The sequence below is a fragment of the Micromys minutus genome (genome assembly GCF_963924665.1).
Source record: "Micromys minutus genome assembly, chromosome: 8".
NCBI classification, from domain to species: domain Eukaryota; kingdom Metazoa; phylum Chordata; class Mammalia; order Rodentia; family Muridae; genus Micromys; species Micromys minutus.
In genome coordinates, this window is record NC_137977.1 from 8,548,579 (window position 1) to 8,569,239 (window position 20,661).

Consider the following 20,661-nt stretch of genomic DNA (forward strand, 5'->3'; position numbering starts at 1 on the left):
ATGACAGCTTACAATCATCCTTAACCTGATTGCAGGGGGTCCAACAAATACACACATGGTGCACATACATGCTTGCAGACAAATATTCACACACATAAAATAAAACACATGATCTATAAAAGTCTGATGTCAGATTGAAGAGCCAGAGAGGAGTGTTCCTTTTCCTGGTAGGATTTTCCACTTTGGGATGTTTCTGCACACCAAAATATTTAAGACTAGAAACAAACTATAATCTGAAGAACAAAATACAATGATAAGGATTATTAGCTTTATGTAGTCGTGTGTTTGAAGAACTCACAAGGTGTTTGGTTCTATCTGCTGTCTACAGGTGGTGCTGCTGGTACACGGGGAACTGCGTATAGAGGTAAGGACACAGTTTTTATTATTGAAATCAGTTTACTTTTAAAACTTAAAACCATTTAATCAAACTATTTGAAAATTCAACTGTGAAAACATATAAAACTAAAATTCTAGCAAATAACCCAAAAAATTTTAAGGGTATCTATAAATATTACAATTATTGCATTCATATTGTCTTTCTTATTTTGTTTTTATTCTTTATTTTATTGGATTCTATTGGTTGGTTGGTTGGTTCATGATCTTTTGAGAACAGGTCTTCTGTGTAGTCCAGCCTCTTGAACTCCTTGCAATTCTCCTGCCTCAGCTTCACCAGTCCTTGATTTCAGACTTGCACTACTATAACTGACTCTTTTCTTCTTATCTTAAACAAACAACAAGTCAAAGTCAGTTGTGGAATATACAGGGGGAAATCAAATATGATCAAATGTTAATATTAATCACATCACTTAGTAATGACCAGTTTAATGCTGCTTTTTGACAGCATGAGCAAATGGTGGTCAAAGTAGAAAGAAAAGGTTCCTCAGCATAGTTATCTATCTAGAACAACGTCCGAAGCAACATTAGACAGTCTACTATGTGTGTGATAAAGTGGGATCTCTTTCTATGCAGCCAGGAGCACAGCACGGAGAAGACAGGACAGCACTGCAACTGACCAAAAGAAGGTACAAACGTGAATGGGTGAAATTTGCAAAGCCCTGCAGAGAAAGAGAAGACAACTCGAAACGGAACCCAATTGCCAAGGTGAGTCATATTGACAGAAGCCATGTGAACCTTAGAATTAAAGATGATATAGAAATTCCATCTAGCAATATGTAGCCTAAAAAGCCCGTAGAACAAAAACATGTTGTCTCCAACAAAACTACAGTAATAGTAATGTTTTCTTAAAAAAGGAATTAAAAGATAGAGCAATGATAGCCTCTAGAGTTATAAAATGGGATTAAGAAATATATTGGTTCATTTTAATGTATAAACTGATGTAAGTCCAGACTCTAATAAACAAGGATAAAAGCAGAGAAAGATGACAGGTAGGTGCCTGGATTGACCATGGTTGGGAAAGATACTGAGGCATGATGATGAGTTATCTCATGAGCAATGTACTAGTCTCTCTGTTAAATAGCTTTAAAATTCCAAAAATAAAAACCAGTTCATATTCATACATACTTTGAACATCTGTTGCCTTCTTCTTTTCCTTCCCCCTTCATTGTCACTCCTTCCAGCTTACAGAAGCATCCTTTTGAAAAGTTAAGTACGAGTTTTGGATCAAGAAGAAGTGTTCTCAAGACTAAGCCCACATTTTTTTCCTAACAACTTTTTAACATTCCCACCATGGTACTACCACCCAAATGAGCATCCAAAAGCCATAATGACTAGCCATGCTTGGTTGTGCTGGTGAGCAGAGCAACCATACTTACTCTAATTTCTGCTCTCCAGTAAATAAGTAAAGCCAGAAGGAAATGGCATTGTGATGGAAAGGAGGTAAAGTAAAAGCAGATATCTTTAGACTATGGTGGTAGAAGAGGCAGGAGAAGCCTTGTCAATGGCCAGCCTGACATTGAAACCATTTTTTTGTTTATTTGTTTGTTTTTTCTTTATCTTACAGATCACTTCAGATTTCCAACAAAACCAAAAAATTACTTACCGCATTTCTGGAATGGGAATTGATCAGCCTCCTTTCGGGATCTTTGTCGTTGACCCAAACAATGGTGATATCAACATAACAGCCATAGTTGATCGTGAGGAAACCCCAAGCTTCCTGGTAAGTTATCAGTCAAGTTCTTCTTCATGTGCTTTGTGAGGTCAGAATGTCTGGTAGGTTTATTAAGAAAAGAGAATGCATGAATTAGTCTATCAAAAAATATTATTGGTCCCTCTATCAACAATCTTCTGCAATGGTTCATGTTTCTGACATAATATATCCAGGGAGTGCCCAGAGAGGGCTACGATTTAGGACACAGCTTTTCAGAACTTTATCTTGCCAAAATACAGCAGCCTTAGGGAAGGGGCAACTGGACCAATGATGAAAATGAGAACCTTTGCCCTTGCCCATAGTTTGAAGAGTGCTTTTTTTATTTCTTTCCTCACTAAGCTCTGTATATGCCTATCTTGGTCTAATTTCAAAGTGTTTGATAATATGCAAACTAACTCTGTATAGTGATGATGTATGTTCTCCATATTTCTAGATCACATGCCGAGCACTGAATGCCCTGGGACAGGATGTAGAGAGACCACTTTTATTAACAGTGAAAATTTTAGATGTCAATGATAATGCTCCAATATTTTCACAAACCATATTCAAGGGTGAAATTGAAGAAAACAGTGCTTCAAGTAAGTCCTTTGCAGCGCCAACCACCTCCAGTTCATCTATAGCCTTCAATCACGCAGCTCCTTAGACCATTTTTACCAACTGTTTCATTAGTTTGCTCAGTGATTTGGTAGCAAAAAATAAAGAAATCATGATAGCCTGAGATTTTCTTTCCAAAATTTGTAGTCAACTCTTAATTAGCAGTTAGTTACCTCAGAATTCTATTTGCAGATTATGGTTCAGTCACCAATTTAGTGCATAGGTACAGAGCCTTTATGTGAGCTGCAACGCTGAGGAAGCCTGTTATCCTAGATGCACAGGCATCATGTTTTTACATAATAAGGAACAAATGTTCGCATTATTTGGTTCATTTAAAAAGGAAACATACAGGCACATCTATGTGGAGAGGAACTCCAAACAGAAGACAGGCTCAACTTCAACAAAGCCAGGCTGTGAAAGATTTTTCTGAAAACCAGTAATGTCTAGAAAGACCACAAGCCTAGAATACCTTCCTTTTAAGCACATGAAATGTTTTAAAGTGTTTTATTTTTAATGGGAATCAGTGCTAAGCTATGTTGACTATTTAACGAGAATGTAATCTAGGACTTTGTATAGTGTTTGATGTTCTCCTATTCTCCCAGATTCCCTGGTAATGATTCTAAATGCCACAGACGCGGATGAGCCAAACCATATAAACTCTAAAATCGCCTTCAAAATTGTCTCCCAGGAGCCCTCAGGCATGCCCATGTTCCTCATAAGCAGAAACACCGGAGAAGTCCGTACTTTGACCAGTTCTCTAGATCGAGAGGTAAAACAAGCTACTTGAAAGGACCCAAAACCTAAAGGGCTTGATGGCAAGCAAGCCAAGAAGATGGGTGCCTCCATCTTCTCTGGGAATACAAACAGAAATGGGGATGGCTCTTCACTGAGCCCACCTAGGGGAAACTGCCTCCAGGGTGTGAGTCTGCTGTGGTAGGATGTGCTCCTGGGACACACAACCTTTCACACAATAGCTCTCATGGGAAAATTAAGGGGACACTGGTGGGCAGAAGCTAAGACTGCACTGTGATTAGTTCCTAAAGATTTGGGGAAAACAATTAAGAGATTCCTATCTGTCATAAAACTGATAGCACACCTTACCTAGATGTCTCTCTACTTAATTTTCTCTCTGTCTACAAATCACCAAGGAATCTCTTCCTGTCTTCTCTCTTCAGTTCCCTCTCCACCTGTATCTCCACCACAATGACCTCCTCAGATCAGTTACTTTCACACATTTTTTTCCCAATAGACTGGCAAGGAAACTCCACAGGTGAGCTTCTCTCAGACAATAACCCCCCCATTAGTGTAGCCTCTTCTCACACCGCCCCCCCCCCCCGTTTCCCTCTCTGAGTCCACAACACTACCCTCAGAAGCTCACTAAGGAGTAAGCCTCTTGTAACCACTTCCACCCAGCCATCTGGAGCCCTACTCGTCAATCTCTGCCACGGACAACTAACTGTGTGTAGGAGCCATGAGTCATGAACTTGAATACTTTTATTATCTTGTCCAACAAAAGCAACCAACTCTTAGTCTTTTACAATTAACCTTTGTCCTTTTTCTTCAAATTTAGCAAATTAGTAGCTACCATCTGGTTGTGAGCGGTGCAGACAACGATGGAACAGGACTGTCAACTCAGTGTGAATGTAATATTAAAGTTACAGATGTCAACGACAACTTCCCAGTGCTTACAGACTCGCAGGTACACCCACTTGTCCTTGAAGAGCCATGTTTATATATGCTTTGTAGTTCAAAATCCCAGAGCATTAAATGCCCATTTGGTGGCTTTTTAATTTTTTGTGCTTTGCTGTTTAAAAAAAAAAATAACCTTAAATGTAAGAATCAAAACATCAGTGTGAATTAACACAAACTTTGAGAAGCAAGGATTAATACTATTTAAAAAAATATTATCTTTTAGGTAAGCCCTAGAGTTGAGTCTTGAGCAAGTGTCTAGGGTTCTAGTAGGGGACCAAAGCTACTCATTTACCCCTGACTGAAGAGTGCCCTTCTGTTGGAAGGTTGATTCAGGGAGGGAGAAGCGTACACTTGCCTAGCCACCTAGAACAGCCACACGACCCTGCCATTTGCCTTCACCACTTCTAGCACTGAATCTGGAGGACTATCTCTGTGTTTCAGTATTCGGCACGTATTGAGGAGAACACTTTGAATGTAGAGTTACTCCGATTTCAAGTAACAGACTGGGATGAAGAATACACGGATAATTGGTTGGCTGTGTATTACTTTACCTCCGGGAATGAGGGGAATTGGTTTGAAATCGAAACAGATCCTAGAACCAATGAAGGCATCCTGAAGGTCGTTAAGGTAAGGTGTGAGTTTCCTTAGTGGATAAAAATTTTCTATAGTAACTCAAACAACTAGTTGTACAAACAAATTATACTAATAATGTTACCACTTTATTATCTAAAAAAAAATCATACCAAAGTAGATAGCATTTGTTTTACTAGTATCATGGTTGTACTCTCTAAAAACAACTTCTCTTGATATACTAATTTTTTATTTCCAAGCTACTATACTTTCATAGAGCACACACACACACACACACACACACACACACACACACACATATACACACACAGGTGGTTTTGCATGTTCTCAGGACAGGCAAGCAAAGACACTTCATATATTCAGCAAATTCTTTTCACTTGGATTGGAGTTAGGGTTAGATGAGAATGCACAGGCTTGGGGCTTGGGAACTCGTCAATGTGTTTTAAATGCATTAGCTATTGTCTTCACAAAAATAACTCACAGTTTCTCCAGAAAATGGGAACTACTAACAAATTCTGCTAGGTAAAAAGCAAAAAAGCAAAAAGAAAAAAAAAAACTGAGCAAAGCCTTGGTTCAACCTGATAAACTCCATATTTGAAAATCATGTCAGGACAGTTATGCCTTGAAATAGTGTAGATCAGAACAGATAACCAGTCTCTGCTGTCATTCTTTGCGTCCAGTTTTGGAACATTCTGGAGCGTCTTTAACACTTTGGATCTGGTGTGTTGATGAAGTGATAGCACTCCCTTAACAAAGAGACTTCTAGAAGATTTACAAACACTTCCTTATTATTCCACATTTCATAGAGAGTGTTATGGCTTCTGGACCTGCAAGGGCGAGCAATAAACCACTAACATCTTACTCTCTACTTCCTGCACTGGGGTCATTCTGTCTCACAAGCTTGACACCCAGCTGTTATCCTTGAACCATGACATATCCTCACAGCGTTCAGACAGCCATCAAGCTCTACCTAGAAGCTGCCTTTAAAAGATGGCCTTCCTCTGCCTTCTGCCCCATCCTCTGCCTGGCTTTGCTCCATCCCTTTTGTACACCTGCAGTGTCATCTAGCGAGTGTCCCTCCTGCCTGTCCACACTTGACCTTGTTGTCACTGCTGCTACCTCTCTAGGAAACAAGTTAGATGACTTCCTCTTCTCTTTAACCCTTCCCCGGCTCTCATTAGCTGAATGGTGGGCGGCAACACTGATGGAACTTTCAAATGATCTGCAACATTTTCTGACTGGAACACAGAAAAGATTTGTGTGATGAATCTGTGGGGAAAACCCTCATCTTATTGAGTATTAAATTAACCAGCATGATTCTAACATGCCATCCAGGTGTGTAACCACCTAATGTCAAATGAAATAGGTCTTTCTCTCAATGGTGCCCAAGGCCCTACAACATCACCAGCCTGCTCATATCACCTTCTGCAATGTGGGGTCTTCACTTTTTCCAGAATAACTTCATAGCATCCTTCAATGCTCAGCTCTGATCCAAACCTCTCAGATGCCTTTCCTAACACTTCCCCTGCTTAACTCTTTGTCTCTCTATCTATGCCTTCCCTTTCTCTGGAAAACTCTGAGCACCCAGAAGTACTCATCGCAGCTGCTCAAATCCAGATCTTACCTTAGAAAATATTCTACTCGTAAAAAGATAAAACAGAAATTATTGTTTTCTTATCTCTCATCCTGAGAAGGAAGAGGAGAAGGAGGAGGATGGGGGAGGGGAAAGAGGAAGAGGAAGAAGAAGAGAAAGACAAGGAAAAGGGAAGAAGAGGAAGAGGAGAAAGAGAAGGAGGAGGATGACAACTAATAAATAAAAAATGCTAACCTAAACCTAGGATTCCTTGGGATTTGACTTAGTTTTAAAAAATCAAGCAGCTATAAGTAAAAATACTTAAACTTGGTTCTATGAAGAGTTGGGTCAATTGCTCACTGCTAGAAAAAAAAAAAAAAAAAAAGACTTGGTTGGGTCTTTTTGTTAACCAAAATGAGGCAATTTGTTTTTTAAACTTTGGAATTTTATTTGTCAGAAAAGACATTGCTATTTATCCAATGAATATTTTATTAACAGCCAGCATTGCTCTTTATAACAATGTATTATAAGACTTCATTTGTTCAGTTTTACAAAAACCTGATGAAGTTAGGTTTGCTTTCATAAGAAAAGTTAAGGCCTGGGGTGAGGCACAATGGGAAGGCACTTGCCTGCCATGGGTAACACCCTGGGTTCAAGTCTCAGCGCTGGGAAGAATACATTTTAAACAAATGAAATGCACATAACATCTAGAAGTGAAAAGCTGAGGCTCAAAGCAAGCAAATCCTGCTATTTACAACAAACGGCTCAGACATAACAGAATCAAGGCTCGAGCCATGTTACCACCACAAATTAGGAATTCTTTAAGTTCCACCTTACAACATAAAAAGGTTTTATGATGGTTTGATGGTCTAGAAAAGAGACATTGTGTTTTATAAACACGTCTATCTGACACCACAATGGCTTTTTAAACCATTTCTGCTCTGTAGAAGCTTCTATTCACCACTTCTTACAACGATGGTTGTATCTGTCTCCTGGTCTTCCAGACTGTTTTTGTTTGGTCTGTCTTTTGTGACACTTCCTTCTGTCTAATTTGGTTTTACTCCAGGCTCTGGATTATGAACAAGTGCAAAGTATGCAATTTAGTATTGCCGTCAGAAACAAGGCTGAGTTCCACCAGTCAGTGATCTCTCAGTACCGAGTGCAGCCAACTCCAGTCACAATTCAAATCATCGATGTCCGAGAGGGAATTTCATTCCGTCCTCCCTCCAGGACATTTACTGTGCAAAGGGGTGTAAGCACTAACAAATTAGCTGGTTACATTCTGGGCACATACCAAGCTACTGATGAGGACACTGGCAAAGCTGCCTCCTCTGTCAGGTAAGACAAGATTTTATATCCTATGAGTTGCTGCTGTGGTTTTCATCTGTATGCGATTACAACATAATGCTCAGCCAACAAGTTGCCACAAAGTGAGATATAAAAGGGGTGAAATTAAGGAACTAGATAACCCAAGAAGAGATATACAGATAATCTATTAGAATATATTGTGCCATGAACAAAAATATGCTTATAAACTAGTGGAAACTAAGAAAACGGGATGCTTTAGTTTGTTTAGAAATCAGGAAAGAACTTCACTGCTGAGTCTTACAAAAAGATAAAGATTTATAACAGGAGTGCATTCCAATTAGATAAGACTCTGTATAGCACAGACAAAATCAGTAATGGCCAAGACATAAAGCAGAGGTCATAAAAGCAAGACATTTGCAGAGCAATGGCCAGAGTAGAAAAATTAAAAATTAAAAATTAAAAAAACAGAGGCTCATTGTTTACTTGCTCTGTTTTATTGTTTTTTCACAGCCAAAGAGTGAGTAACCAGAATAATACACATGTAAGGATTATGAAGTGTTGATTTTTATAAAATTAATCCATGTTAATTTTATGTGTCTGTGCACTCAAGGTGCAAGAAAAGGGCATCAGATACTCTGGAATTGAGCTGTAGTGTGGGTGCTGAGAACCAAACACAAGTCCTTTGTAAGAGCAACAAGTTCTTTTGAGTACCTAGCCATCTCTTCAACACCCTGATATTTTTTAATAAGTATATATATATAAAACATTTAAGATCATGCATAAATATGTTGACTGCATAAGAAATATTTATTAAATAAATAACATTTTTCTATGATAAAACAGATATGTCCTAGGTCGTAATGATGGTGGTTTGCTTGTTATTGATTCAAAAACTGCTCAGATCAAATTTGTCAAAAACATCGACCGAGATTCTACTTTCATAGTTAACAAGACAATCTCTGCTGAGGTTCTGGCCATAGACGGTAAGAAAGTTATTTCCATGGCTTTGAATGAAATATTATTTCAAATAGTATTTCCTCCAAAGTAGATGGGTCATAACTGTTTTAAATATTTCATTAACTAAAGATTATTATTTAGGGGCTTTGAGCCCTGAGTCTGAGATACCAGTCCTGAACCTAAAAGAACTTGCACTTCTCAGCTTAGTTGGTAGCACCCATAACCCTTATCCCTTTGTTTCACTACGGGTGAGGGAGAAAGTGTGTGTGTGTGTGTGTGTGTGTGTGTGTGTGTGTGTGTGTGTGTGTGTGTGTGTGTGATGCATATTCATCTATATGTGTATGAGGGTATATGTGCCAGTGCATTGGTAGAAGCCAGAGAAAGATGTCAAGTGTCCAGTTTCATCAGTGTCTGCCTTAGTCACTTGAGACAGGCTGTCTTACTTCACCAGAAGCAATGCAGGCCACCAACAAGCCTTAGAGACAGGGCTATGGGTAAACATACAGCAGCCACAGCTTCTTACATGGTGCTAAGAATTCAAACTTAGGACCTCATGCTTGGACATCAAGTGTTCTCATTGACTAAACCATATCTCTAGCTCCAGGAGAACTTTTTTGACTCACAAAAGTATTTGAGTTTTAGAGGACCAGTAAAAGCTTCTGTAAGATACCAACAGAGCCACTGCAAATATAGGCTTACCTTGTGAGTTTTCTATATAGAACCTGTGTACTTGTACCATTAAACAATAACATTTTCTCTCCTGCGATATTTTAAAATAACATTCATAGAATGTATATGTTTCCCCCTCTGTAAAATTAATTTGGCTCAGCATAGTAAACACCAAGAAATAAACATCACAAATTTGGGAATTTTACACATCACAAATTTAACATTTGGGAAAACTGCCCTAACTCTAAAAATAATAGAACTCACTATCTCCCCACTAGGAGAGTTTTATTTTAGTGTTTATTGTCAACATTTTTAAATTTTCTTCTCTAAACTGATTTTTTGAAGTAAGTAGGGGTTCACTATATAGATCTGACTCTGTGCCTCACTACATAGACCAGGCTGGTCTCAAACTCATAGAAATCCACCTACCTCTGGCTTCTGGGTGTTGGGTTTAAAAGGACAAATACCATTACACCTGGCTCCAGAAAGTTTTTAATTCTTAAGCAATAAATATAATTACTTATTTCCAATGTTTGGACTCAAGTTGCAGGAGCAAGAATCTTTTGTCTCTTGATTACAGATATAGCCACAACGTTACAAGTTGTTGTTTTTATAATGATGTCATTTTAATCAGTGAACTTTTATTTCAAGAATATTTGACTAAGACTAATGCTGCTTGTCAGAAGCACCAGGCAACTTGGCAAATTTAAATTGGTTTTATTAGTTATGGAAGTAGGATAACATCTTTTTACTCTTGAGAGTAAAAATATAATTTTTCATGAGACGTTATCTTGGAAGCAAAAAAGAAATGCAAAACATTCCTTTTTTATGTTGAATGCAGTGGTAAACCTACTTCCAGCTATTCAAGAAGCTGAGTCCACAGCTAGACTGAGAAACCTAGAGCAACTTTCAAGGGGGAGAGAGGATGTCTGATGCTAGGTTCACAATGAGAGAGAGAGAGAGAGAGAGAGAGAGAGAGAGAGAGAGAGAGAGAGAGAGAGAGAAGGGAAAAAGAGAAGGAGAGAGAGAAAAAAGGAAGGCAGAAACAAAGAGATAAACAGACACCTGAGCAAAGAGAGTGAGGAAAACAGAAAAAAAAAGAAGCTAAAGAGACAGAAAGACAAGAGAGGAGAGCTGAGCAGTAAGGAAGACGGCAAGGACAGGAGTCAGAGCAAAAGGAAGGCAATTTTCTGTGCTTTACCCTTTGTATTTCTCTAATGTTCAATCATTTTTCTTGCAGAAAACACTGGTAAGACCTCCACAGGCACAGTATATGTGCAAGTGCCCAGTTTTAAAGATAACTGTCCATCAGTTGTCCTCGAGAAAAAAGAAATGTGTACTTCCTCACCATCTATGACCCTTTCGGTGAGAACCCTGGACAGGGGGAAGTACACTGGCCCCTACACAGTGTCGCTGGAGGAGCAACCACTGAAACTGCCAGTCATGTGGACCATCAAGACACTGAATGGTGAGTTAGACTTGCCTTCATAGACAAAAACTGCTGCTGGTTTATGTTTTCGGAAGAATCTAAATCCCTTTGACAGAGGTCCTTTCTAAGAAAGACTGTGAACATTTTTTTTGAAACTAAGATGTTAATCTGTTCTTTTCTGGAGAGAAGAGAAATGATAAATTCATCACCATTTGCTGGTAGATGGTTTGTGAGTATCACGGCTGAGCCCAGCCTAGACTGGAGCCTAGTGCGTGCCATGGAGCTTGTCATGCAAGAGGAAGCACAACAGACTGATATCTACAAACCCCCTAGCCAGTGAAGAAGAGTCAGTTCTAGCCTCCTAAAGTGCACTGTGCTTATTACTTTCTATGGTTTTCAAAAGTCTCATAGATTTAATTAAAATCTCACTTTCTGAACTGTACAGGGTCAATCAAGACACTTTTAACCCTCCATATATGCTTTTTTTTTTTTTTTTTGACTTTGTTGGTTTTTGGTTTTTTTTTTTTTTGTTTTATTTTGTTGTTTTGTTTTGTTTCGTATAGATCTTTGTTTTTCTCATGAATGCATTCAATGGTATCCTGCGCTATATGTTATCCATGGCCACAGACACCAAAGATTTTGCTCTTCATGACCTTCCACCCTTGGCAGTTCTGATCCTATTTAAAGAAATAGCTCCAAACTGTACATGTACCACTGGTCCCCAAATGGGTTTACAGGATAGATAAATTGTCAATGACTTGTCAATGAGCTGGGAATATAGCTCAGTGGTCCTGCACACAGCTATCATTCGCAAGGTCCCTGGGTCATTTCCTGGGAGTGGCAGAATTAGGGGGCTGATTAAATTGAATTTGGCTTAGCATTACAAACTGGGTAGCCATGGCTCAATGTCAGGGTCACTGTGGGTTCCAGAATAGTGCAAACAACACAGCACTGCCAGGGTCCCTACTTAGAAAGAGGTGATATAGAGATGGAGAATCAGCAAGTGACACAGAGTTGTTAGGCAGTGGGCCCCAGAAATAGGAACCCCGTCACCTAGACCCTCAGCACAGTGCATGAGAGACAAGATGAGCAGATGGGAGAGCATCCTCAAAGTTGAGAGTGTATTTCAATGAGTCATACATGGGGACAGAGTTAAAGGCATGTACCTGTAAGTACATACATACATATTTCAATGAGTCATATATTGGTAGACATACATAAGAGTTGGTGTGATGCCACATTTTCTCCTTAGTGGAAAAGTCCTTGTGGAAGAGACTCATGGACCTGCTAGACTATAAAAATGAGTGACAAAAGGGGGATACAAGAGGCACTCAACCTTTAGGCTTCTCTGGCAACCATTAGATGAAGAAGAGTTGTCTTGGGGCGCATGGGGATGTCCAACCCACAACCTTGGAAATGCAAAAGTCTGGGGGCCACTAAAGTATAGATATGTTTCTTTTTTTCATGACAGTGTTTCATGATACAACACTATGGAGTTATCTTCTAATGACTTCAGGAACCTAGCAATCAGACTAAAACAAATTAGCAAAAACAATCTCCTAGTGTTTTAATTAACTTACAATTTTGTGTTAGGCTGCATCTGGGCTGCTTGTGGTTCCACATGCTACAGGACATTTATGATAGACAGACTGACTCACTGTCTCAGTCAGGGTTTCTATACCTTCACAAACATCATGACCAAGAAGCAAGTTGGGGAGAAAAGGGTTTATTCAACTTATACTTCCACATTGCTGTTCATCACCAAAGGAAGTCAGGACTGGAATACAAGCAGGTCAGGAAGCAGGAGATGATGCAGAGGCCATGGAGGGATGTTGCTTACTGGCTTGCTTCCCCTGGCTTGCTCATCTTGCCTCCCTATAGAACCCAGGTCTACCAGCCCAGGGATGGCTCCACCCACAGTGGGCTGGGCCCTCCCCACTTCATCAATAGTTGAGAAAATGCCTTACAGCTGGATCTCATGGAGGCATTTCCCCAACTGAGGCTCCTTCCTCTCTGAGAGCTCCAGCCTGTGTCAAGTTGACTCAAAACCAGTCAGTACACTCACCCAAACCTCTGTACCACTCAGCATTGCTCCACTCACTCCCACTCTGCTATGTGTGACCAGGATGTCAAGATAATTCTATCACCATTATGACAAACAAGAAGTTTTAAGACCAAATGATAACTCATTTTACTTTTGATTTGTACTTTTATAGCTACCTCAGCACTTCTACAAGCCCAGCAGCATGTGTCTCCAGGAGTGTATACTGTCCCAGTCATCGTGAAGGACAATCAGGATGAGCAGTGTGACACACCAGAGAGCTTGACCCTGACAGTGTGTCAGTGTGATGACCGAAGCATGTGCAGAGCTCCTGGCCCAAGCAAAGAGCCCTTCACATATGGGGAGTCATCCTGGAGGCTGGGGCCTGATGCTATTGGCTTGATCCTGCTAGGACTGCTGATGTTGCTATGTGAGTAAGCAGATATGTCCTTCAGAGACCATGACTGTGATGTCATTTACAAAAGCCATAGTGCTCATCTGTACAATGTGAGAAGCATCATTTGCTAGCCCCTTGTCTAGCAAAGCTGAGGGAAATTGCAGGAAGTGACTGAAATATGTTTAGCATGTCATTTAGCAACAATTTAAATATAGCAAAATAGGTCATATATGCAAACATTTTAAAGATAAAAACAGGGCTGGGGAGCCGGCTCAGTCAATAAAGTGTTTTCCCACAAGCATGAGGACATGAGTTCGAACTCCAGAACCCACCTAAAATGCCAGGTGCAATGGAGGTTGAGCAAGCTAAAGCTAGCATAGTTTACTTAGCAAAGCTCTGGGCGTTGTGAGAGCCTGCCAAACAAAAAGTGGACAACACCTAAGGGATGATACTCATGCCCTCTGGCCTCCATAAGATGAGCATAAAGTAACAATTATTGTGAATTTGTTAAGAATTCCATTTGTTCAACTCCTTCCAAAGTTCTCTTAACTAAACTACTGGGCATAATGATGTCCTTCATACTAGCAGCTCTTCCATAGCATCCATTGCTGTCTTTTCCATCTCTCAGACAACCATGATGAACCATGTTCCTTTTTGAACAGATGAGTTAGCTGAGCAAAGAAAGACCACATAACACACTTGGGGTTACAGAGCTGGAGAATGGTGCATTCAAAACTCAAACCTTAGATGTCTGATTTAGAGACTGTGCTCCCTAAAACTCTGCAGTGAGCTAATTGACTTTTAAGTGGAAAGGTTCGTGTGGCCTTCACAGCGCAGAAAAGGTTGGTTAAAAAGGACAATAAACACCTGCTTTCAAAAATTAGTATTTCTGGAGCTAGAGATATAGACCAGGAGCTCAGAGCTCTGATTGCTATTCCAGAGGACCCAGATTTGAATCACTGCACCCACATGGTAGTTAACAACTGCCAATAACTCCAGGTTTGGAGAATCTAACACCTTCTTCTGGCATCTGCATACACAGGGCATGCACATGGTACACAGAGATAGGTGCAGGCAAAACACCCCTGCATACTAAATAAATATAAATATTTCAAATAAATATTTCTTAGCCCATTAGCCAAAAGAGTGATGTAAGAGCTGGAAAATCTTCTAAGCTGGGAGTTCTCACTTCACAATTAAATGTGCACAGATAAGGTCTCTGATCTCAGGAGCACAGACTCTGCAAGCAACCCAAGTTTCAGTTTTCAGCACCTCGTATCCCAATCCTCACATGCATCACACACACAAGCACACACACACACACACACACACACACACACGGGGGGGGGGGGGCAGGAAGGATACTGACAACCATTGACTAAACCATCTCTAGTTGTTCTTGTACTTTGCTGGTCAATTTTCATTTACTAAGAAGTTACTAATGACCAGATTGCTGAAGTATTGTCATAATTACCTAAAATCTTGGCTATGAAGGTATCATAACTATGTGCATATTCACAGGACACAATAGATACACTTGATATATGTAAAAATACAACAATAATTGTAATGATAATTTTAATTTGTGTTATGGAAAGAGATTGAGAAACTGTACAAATCCTCCAAGAAGTGTCCTGCCTCCTCCTTTAGGTCATGGTCATTGGAAAATTACTGTGTTTCAATTACTAAATTGTATGCTGTAAACACTAATTTTGCTCTTATTAAATATATCCCATTAATGTTTGAACTGTTGTGTTGCCTTTGTGATATTTTGACAATTGTAATGTCAAATAGCTTCCAATGGACTCAGCCATTCTCTCTCTCCTTGTTTCTGCCCAGTGGCCCCACTTCTGCTCCTGACCTGTGACTGTGGATCAGGTCCCATTGGAGGAGCAGCAACAGGTGGCTTTATCCCAGTGCCAGATGGTTCAGAAGGAACAATTCATCAGTGGGGAATCGAAGGAGCTCAGCCTGAAGACAAGGTGAGGACTGGGTTTGTAAAGTAGTTCCTGCAATCATGTAGCAGAAGGAAGATTTCTCTGGAAAAAGTGAAGAGAAGCAGAAGGCTGCCAAAGTCCATCTCGGTCCTCAGTGGGGAGCTGAGACTCACAGATGAGAACTTTTAGGATGTTTGCTTTACAGATGTCACCTCCAAAAAATAGCCACTCCTGAGATAATTGTAACATTATCATCTACAAGGGGCCATACTTTACCTATATTGCTCTAAAATATATGTTTATCTTTTTAACATAATTTGCAGGAAATCACAAATATTTGTGTTCCTCCAGTCACAACCAATGGAGCAGATTTTATGGAAAGTTCTGGTGAGTGATTGTCAAATTTGTTTACTTATTTGTGCTGGGATTTGAACTCAGAGCTTCATGTACACTATAGCAAGTGTTCCCCCACTGAGCTACAGACCCTGTTCTTTCTTATGCTCTCTATTTTTGAAACAGGCTCTCACTAATTTTACCAGAAAAGCCTTGAAATTAAAGTCCTCCTGCCTCAGCCTCCCAAGTAACTGAAATTGGTTTTTGAAATTTGCCTTTGAAAGCAAGGGTGGATTAAAGAAAAACTAGTCAAAATTAAGGAGATATCAATAATTGCACATGTGTGTGCACAACAGGAGTTATCACCACCAAAGTTAGAAGCTGGTCTAATATTTCTATTAATTAATCTTAATATTTCTGTTCTGATTCTCTCAGCATTAGTCTGCCCTCCATTAGTTAATTCACTTGATGATGTCACTGTTCTGAAAATCTAAAGACTTCTTTTTTTTTTTTTTTTTTTGCTTTTTTCAACCTTTTACAAATTGGAGCAAACATAGCTCTCAAGCAACTAATTATTAACTTTAAAATATTTTTAAGTTATTATTTTATTTTATAGGTATTTTTCCTTCATTATGTCTGTGCATCATGTGCATGCCTGGGGTTACACACAGCTGTGAGCTGTTTTAAGATTACTGAACCTGGGTCTATTAAAAGAGCAGCCAGCATCCTTAGCCACTGAGTTATCTCTCAACCTATAATTAATAATTTTTAATTAAGATATATTTTACAACATTATAAAACCCTAAATAAAAAATGTGAGCAGTAACTGTGCCCACCACCAACTCTGTCTATGGTAGCTCATGTCTGGTCGTGTTTGCCTGTCAAGTCTCACATTAACATATCTGAGTTTCACAGGCATGCATCCCTACTGGTGTGTGTGTGTATGTGTGTGTGTGTGTGTGTGTGTGTGTGTGTGTGTGTGTTGTATAGTATGTGCAGGTGTGTGTGTGTGTGTGGTGTGTAGTGTATTTATGTGTGTGTATGGTGTGGTGTTTGTGTGTGTGTGGTGTATAGTATGTGCAGGTGTGTGTGTGTGTGTGTGTGTGTGTGTGTGTGTGTGTGGTGTATAGTATGTGCAGGTGTGTGTGTGTGTGGTGTCTGCAATTCTGTCCCCCTTTCTCATGTAACAGCATGAACTATGTCTGATTTGAATTCCGTTGGTAGTCCTACACAGTCACTATTGGACATAACAGCTGAAGCAGGCATTTAAGAGAATTTGTCATTTCTTTGCATTTACCAAGTGACCATTTTAATCATGTTGTTTCACTGTCAGAAGTACACCATAATCTAGTGAGCAATAAGATCTTTAACCGTATTGGATTTGATTGTCAACTCTATAGTTAACAAAAATCTCCAGTTGACAGCCTTTAGCAACTTCTCCCATTATAGAGCAAAGACTAAACTCAGTTGCCTGGAAAAGAGAACAGGTACTGAGCTGGAGAGCCGGGTCAGAGGTTAAAAGTGCTGGCTCATCTTCCAGAGGCCTGGTGTTTAGTTACTGGTACCCACACTGGGTATTAACAAACTCTTTATTCCCATTCCAGGATGTTTGATATCTTGTTCTGATGTTTGTGGACACCCATACACATGTGCCCATACTCACACACACCACACACACACACACACACACACACACACACACACACACATACACACATACACACATACACACATACACACATACACATAAATAAAAAGCAAAAATAAAGTTAAGTAATCTAGGAAAGCATATTGTGAAAGGAATGGGAAGGACAACCAAACTGCACATTTTCCTTGGACATCATCTTTTTCATTGATGGACATCATAGAGGACCTCACACTCTTCAGTTTCTGACCTGAAACCCTATGATGGGCTTGACTGCAGCGTTCCTGTTCCTGAGAACACAGGAGTTCTGAAGTTGTCCGTGGCTATTCATTGACTATTGTATCTTTTCACTTTCTTTGTTTCTATTGCCACTGAAGATCTATCTCCCCTACACTCTTGTCTAATTAACATCTGTTTTCAGGGCTTTCCACCTGCCCATGCCCCCCAACCTCTGTTACTTTCACTTAAGCCTATAGAATGTCATGGCCCCAGCCGTATCACAGTGCTTGTTTTACGTTGGTGTTTTGCATGGTAACTGCTCATGAGCATCAAAAGTGAAAGGACGGTAGGACTGAAAAGACCACTGTCAAGAGCTTACTGAGCAAGCATGAGGTCCTGGGTTCATGAAAAACTAAACGTGGTGGCACATGCTTATACTCACAGCACTGTTGAGGTGGAAGAGGCAAATTCCTGGGCTCACGGGTCAGAGAGCCCGGCTAAATCAGCAAGTTTCAGAGCAGTGAGAGACCTTGACTCAAAAAAGATAGCGTCCTAAGGAACAACACCCAGGATTAAATTTTTCCTTCCATGTGTATACAAGTTTACACATACCCACATGAACATGCACATACTTATGAACATGTATGCAAATATACACACAAATGCATGCATAGTAGCTTTAACAAAAACATCATAGCATAAAATATTAGAGCTCGCTCACTTTCTCTCTACCCCCTCTCTTTAGAAGCTCATACAAATACATATGCTGGAGGGACCCTGGTAGAAGGTGCTTCCGGAATGGAAATGACTACCAAGGTGGGAGGGGCTACTGGATCAGGAGCTGCCATGGCGCTTGGCCATTCGGGAACAATGAGAACAAGGCATTCCACTGGAGGAACCTTGAAGGACTATGCTGCACCAGTGAACATGACTTTTCTAGGCTCCTACTTCTCTCAGGTAACTGGGTAACAAATCCTTGGGCTTGGTTATCTCACACAGGACATCTGGTCACTTAATTGCATATGTTAGTTTTCATTTTTCAAGGCTTTTTTCAGATGTAAGGAAATAAAAGCTTCCTCTTGTCAAAATAAATCAGGTAATTTTGGTGGCTGTCAAAAGTGAGTCACTAGTAGAAACTCTTAAGATAAGCTGACAAGGACGACGACGATAATAGAGTCCTCGGGGAGTGAAAACGTTCTCAGTGCATGTTGGAAAAGCTGTCCCTACCCCAGTACAAAGTCCAGTGATAAATTCCAGGCATCATATGCAGTTCCTATGGAGACTGGAATCTAGATAAAATCAAGAACTAAAACATAAACTAGGCTAGACTCTTTGATGGAATGTCAGCCACACTGGAAAATCCCCCAACAAGAATGTTCACTGAAGAGTATTCCCCGAAGCCAGACTCAGAAAGACACAGATCTTGCTTTCTCTAACATGTGGAATCTAGATTTAATTTTATCTATGACATGAAACTAAGAGGGGACTGCTCAGAAGGAAAAGGGGAGGATAGCAGGGAGAAGGGGGAACACGGGACGATAATGGGAAAAAACTATCACGTTTTTTTCTCATTTGCAAAAACAAACATTTAACTGTATATTCATATATAGAGAATGAAAGCTAAGGAGAAACGCTGAGGAAAGAAAAGGGGCTGGCAGGAGAGAGATGGGAGAGCAAGAAAGATAAGGCCAGTCTAGAAATGAGCAAAGATCAAGGATATATGTGTATGAAGATGTCATCTATTTCTATTGATCACCCATTTTTATTGTCAATCCATTCTATTGATCACTAACTTAAAAAAAACATGCTAACAATAAAAATGAAAACATTTAACTAGCCAGGGGGGGGGGGGAATAACCAAACAGATAAAAAGGAGATTTTCATCACTCGTGTGGAATACCCAATGTATGTGTTCTTACTCCAGCCTCGGGTTTTATGAACAGGGTCTTTATGAGGTCCATTTCTCCTTCTTCTCCATCTTCAGAAATCATTCGCCTACGCTGAGGAAGAGAGTGAGCGCGAAGTGAATGACTGTTTGCTGATCTACGATGACGAAGGTGCAGATGGTCCTCCGCATTCTCCCACCCTCAGCTCCTGCAGCTTTATTGCCGACGACCTAGACGACAACTTCTTGGACTCCCTCGGCCCCAAATTTAAAAAGCTTGCAGAGATATGTCTCGGTATTGATGACGAAGCCAAGCAAGCAAAGCCAGGCCCTAAAGACACTGGCTCTGGAGCTGACGCCTGTGCTCGCTCTGTGGACGCCCCTCAGGCAGGTTCTAACAGGTACCAGACTTTGCCTGGCGGTCTGGAAGTCAACCAATCAGGTTCTACCAGGTACCAGACTTTGCCTGGCGGTGTGGAAGTCAACCAATCAGGTTCTACCAGGTACCAAACTTTGCCTGGCGGTCTGGAAGTCACCAAATCAGGTTCTAGCAAGTATCAGACTTTGCCTGGGGGTCTGGAAGTCACCCAAACGGGCTCTAAAATATGCCACACATTGCCTGGCAACCTAGATACTACTGTTCTGTCCACTTCTGGGTCTGTCCACCCTGCTATTCCCATCCCTGACCCTCTACAGCTTGGTAACTACTTACTCACAGAAACTTACTCAACTTCAGGTTCCTTTGTGCAACCCACCACTGCCACCTTTGACCCACACGTCACCCAAAATGTCACTGTAACAGAAAGGGTCATTTGCCCCCTTCCTAGTGCCTCTGGTAGCATAGTGGCTCCCACAGAGCTGCGAGGTTCGTACAGCATGCTCTATACCAAAGAAGCCTGTTCCCATCTATGACCAAAGCACGCTAGCAAAACATACCAGCACAACTGGATATTTGTACCTACATGTTCTTTTTTTTATTCTAGCAATGCTAGCACTGTTGGACTAATTTGGCTCTTAGTGGATAATCTCTAATCATAAGTATAATTTAAATATTCTGATTCATATACCAGAGCTGGATATGTTGTCATTTCTGATTATTTGATTTTTTTTTCAATCAAAGCAAACCTGTATATATATATATTTTTTATTATCTAAGATGTTAGACAGAGATATTTCCGAAGCATCTTTACATTTCTATATGATCAACACCAAAGGAAGATGCTGTTGCTTTAATATGCAGTGTGAGTTAGTAGATTGGCTTCTCTCTTTCTGTTCTGGTGTCAT

The 20,661-nt window shown here is 40.2% G+C and overlaps 1 protein-coding gene across 1 annotated transcript in view; it reads left to right on the top strand.

Annotated features, from left to right (window-relative positions):
* DSG3 (desmoglein 3) overlaps positions 1-20,289 on the top strand; it is a gene marked incomplete at both ends in the record, with an annotated part of 28,347 nt that extends 8,058 nt beyond the window's left edge. The window contains 16 exons of the mRNA XM_080919679.1: positions 329-364; positions 970-1,101; positions 1,961-2,116; positions 2,541-2,685; positions 3,304-3,470; positions 4,272-4,400; positions 4,835-5,020; positions 7,624-7,895; positions 8,709-8,848; positions 10,732-10,959; positions 13,137-13,391; positions 15,198-15,340; positions 15,619-15,682; positions 18,238-18,449; positions 19,477-19,778; positions 19,929-20,289. Of these exons, the coding sequence (XP_080775805.1) occupies positions 329-364; positions 970-1,101; positions 1,961-2,116; positions 2,541-2,685; positions 3,304-3,470; positions 4,272-4,400; positions 4,835-5,020; positions 7,624-7,895; positions 8,709-8,848; positions 10,732-10,959; positions 13,137-13,391; positions 15,198-15,340; positions 15,619-15,682; positions 18,238-18,449; positions 19,477-19,778; positions 19,929-20,289 (2,928 nt within the window). The remainder of the gene's footprint in view (positions 1-328; positions 365-969; positions 1,102-1,960; positions 2,117-2,540; positions 2,686-3,303; positions 3,471-4,271; positions 4,401-4,834; positions 5,021-7,623; positions 7,896-8,708; positions 8,849-10,731; positions 10,960-13,136; positions 13,392-15,197; positions 15,341-15,618; positions 15,683-18,237; positions 18,450-19,476; positions 19,779-19,928) is intronic.
* Positions 20,290-20,661: the final 372 nt, after the last annotated feature.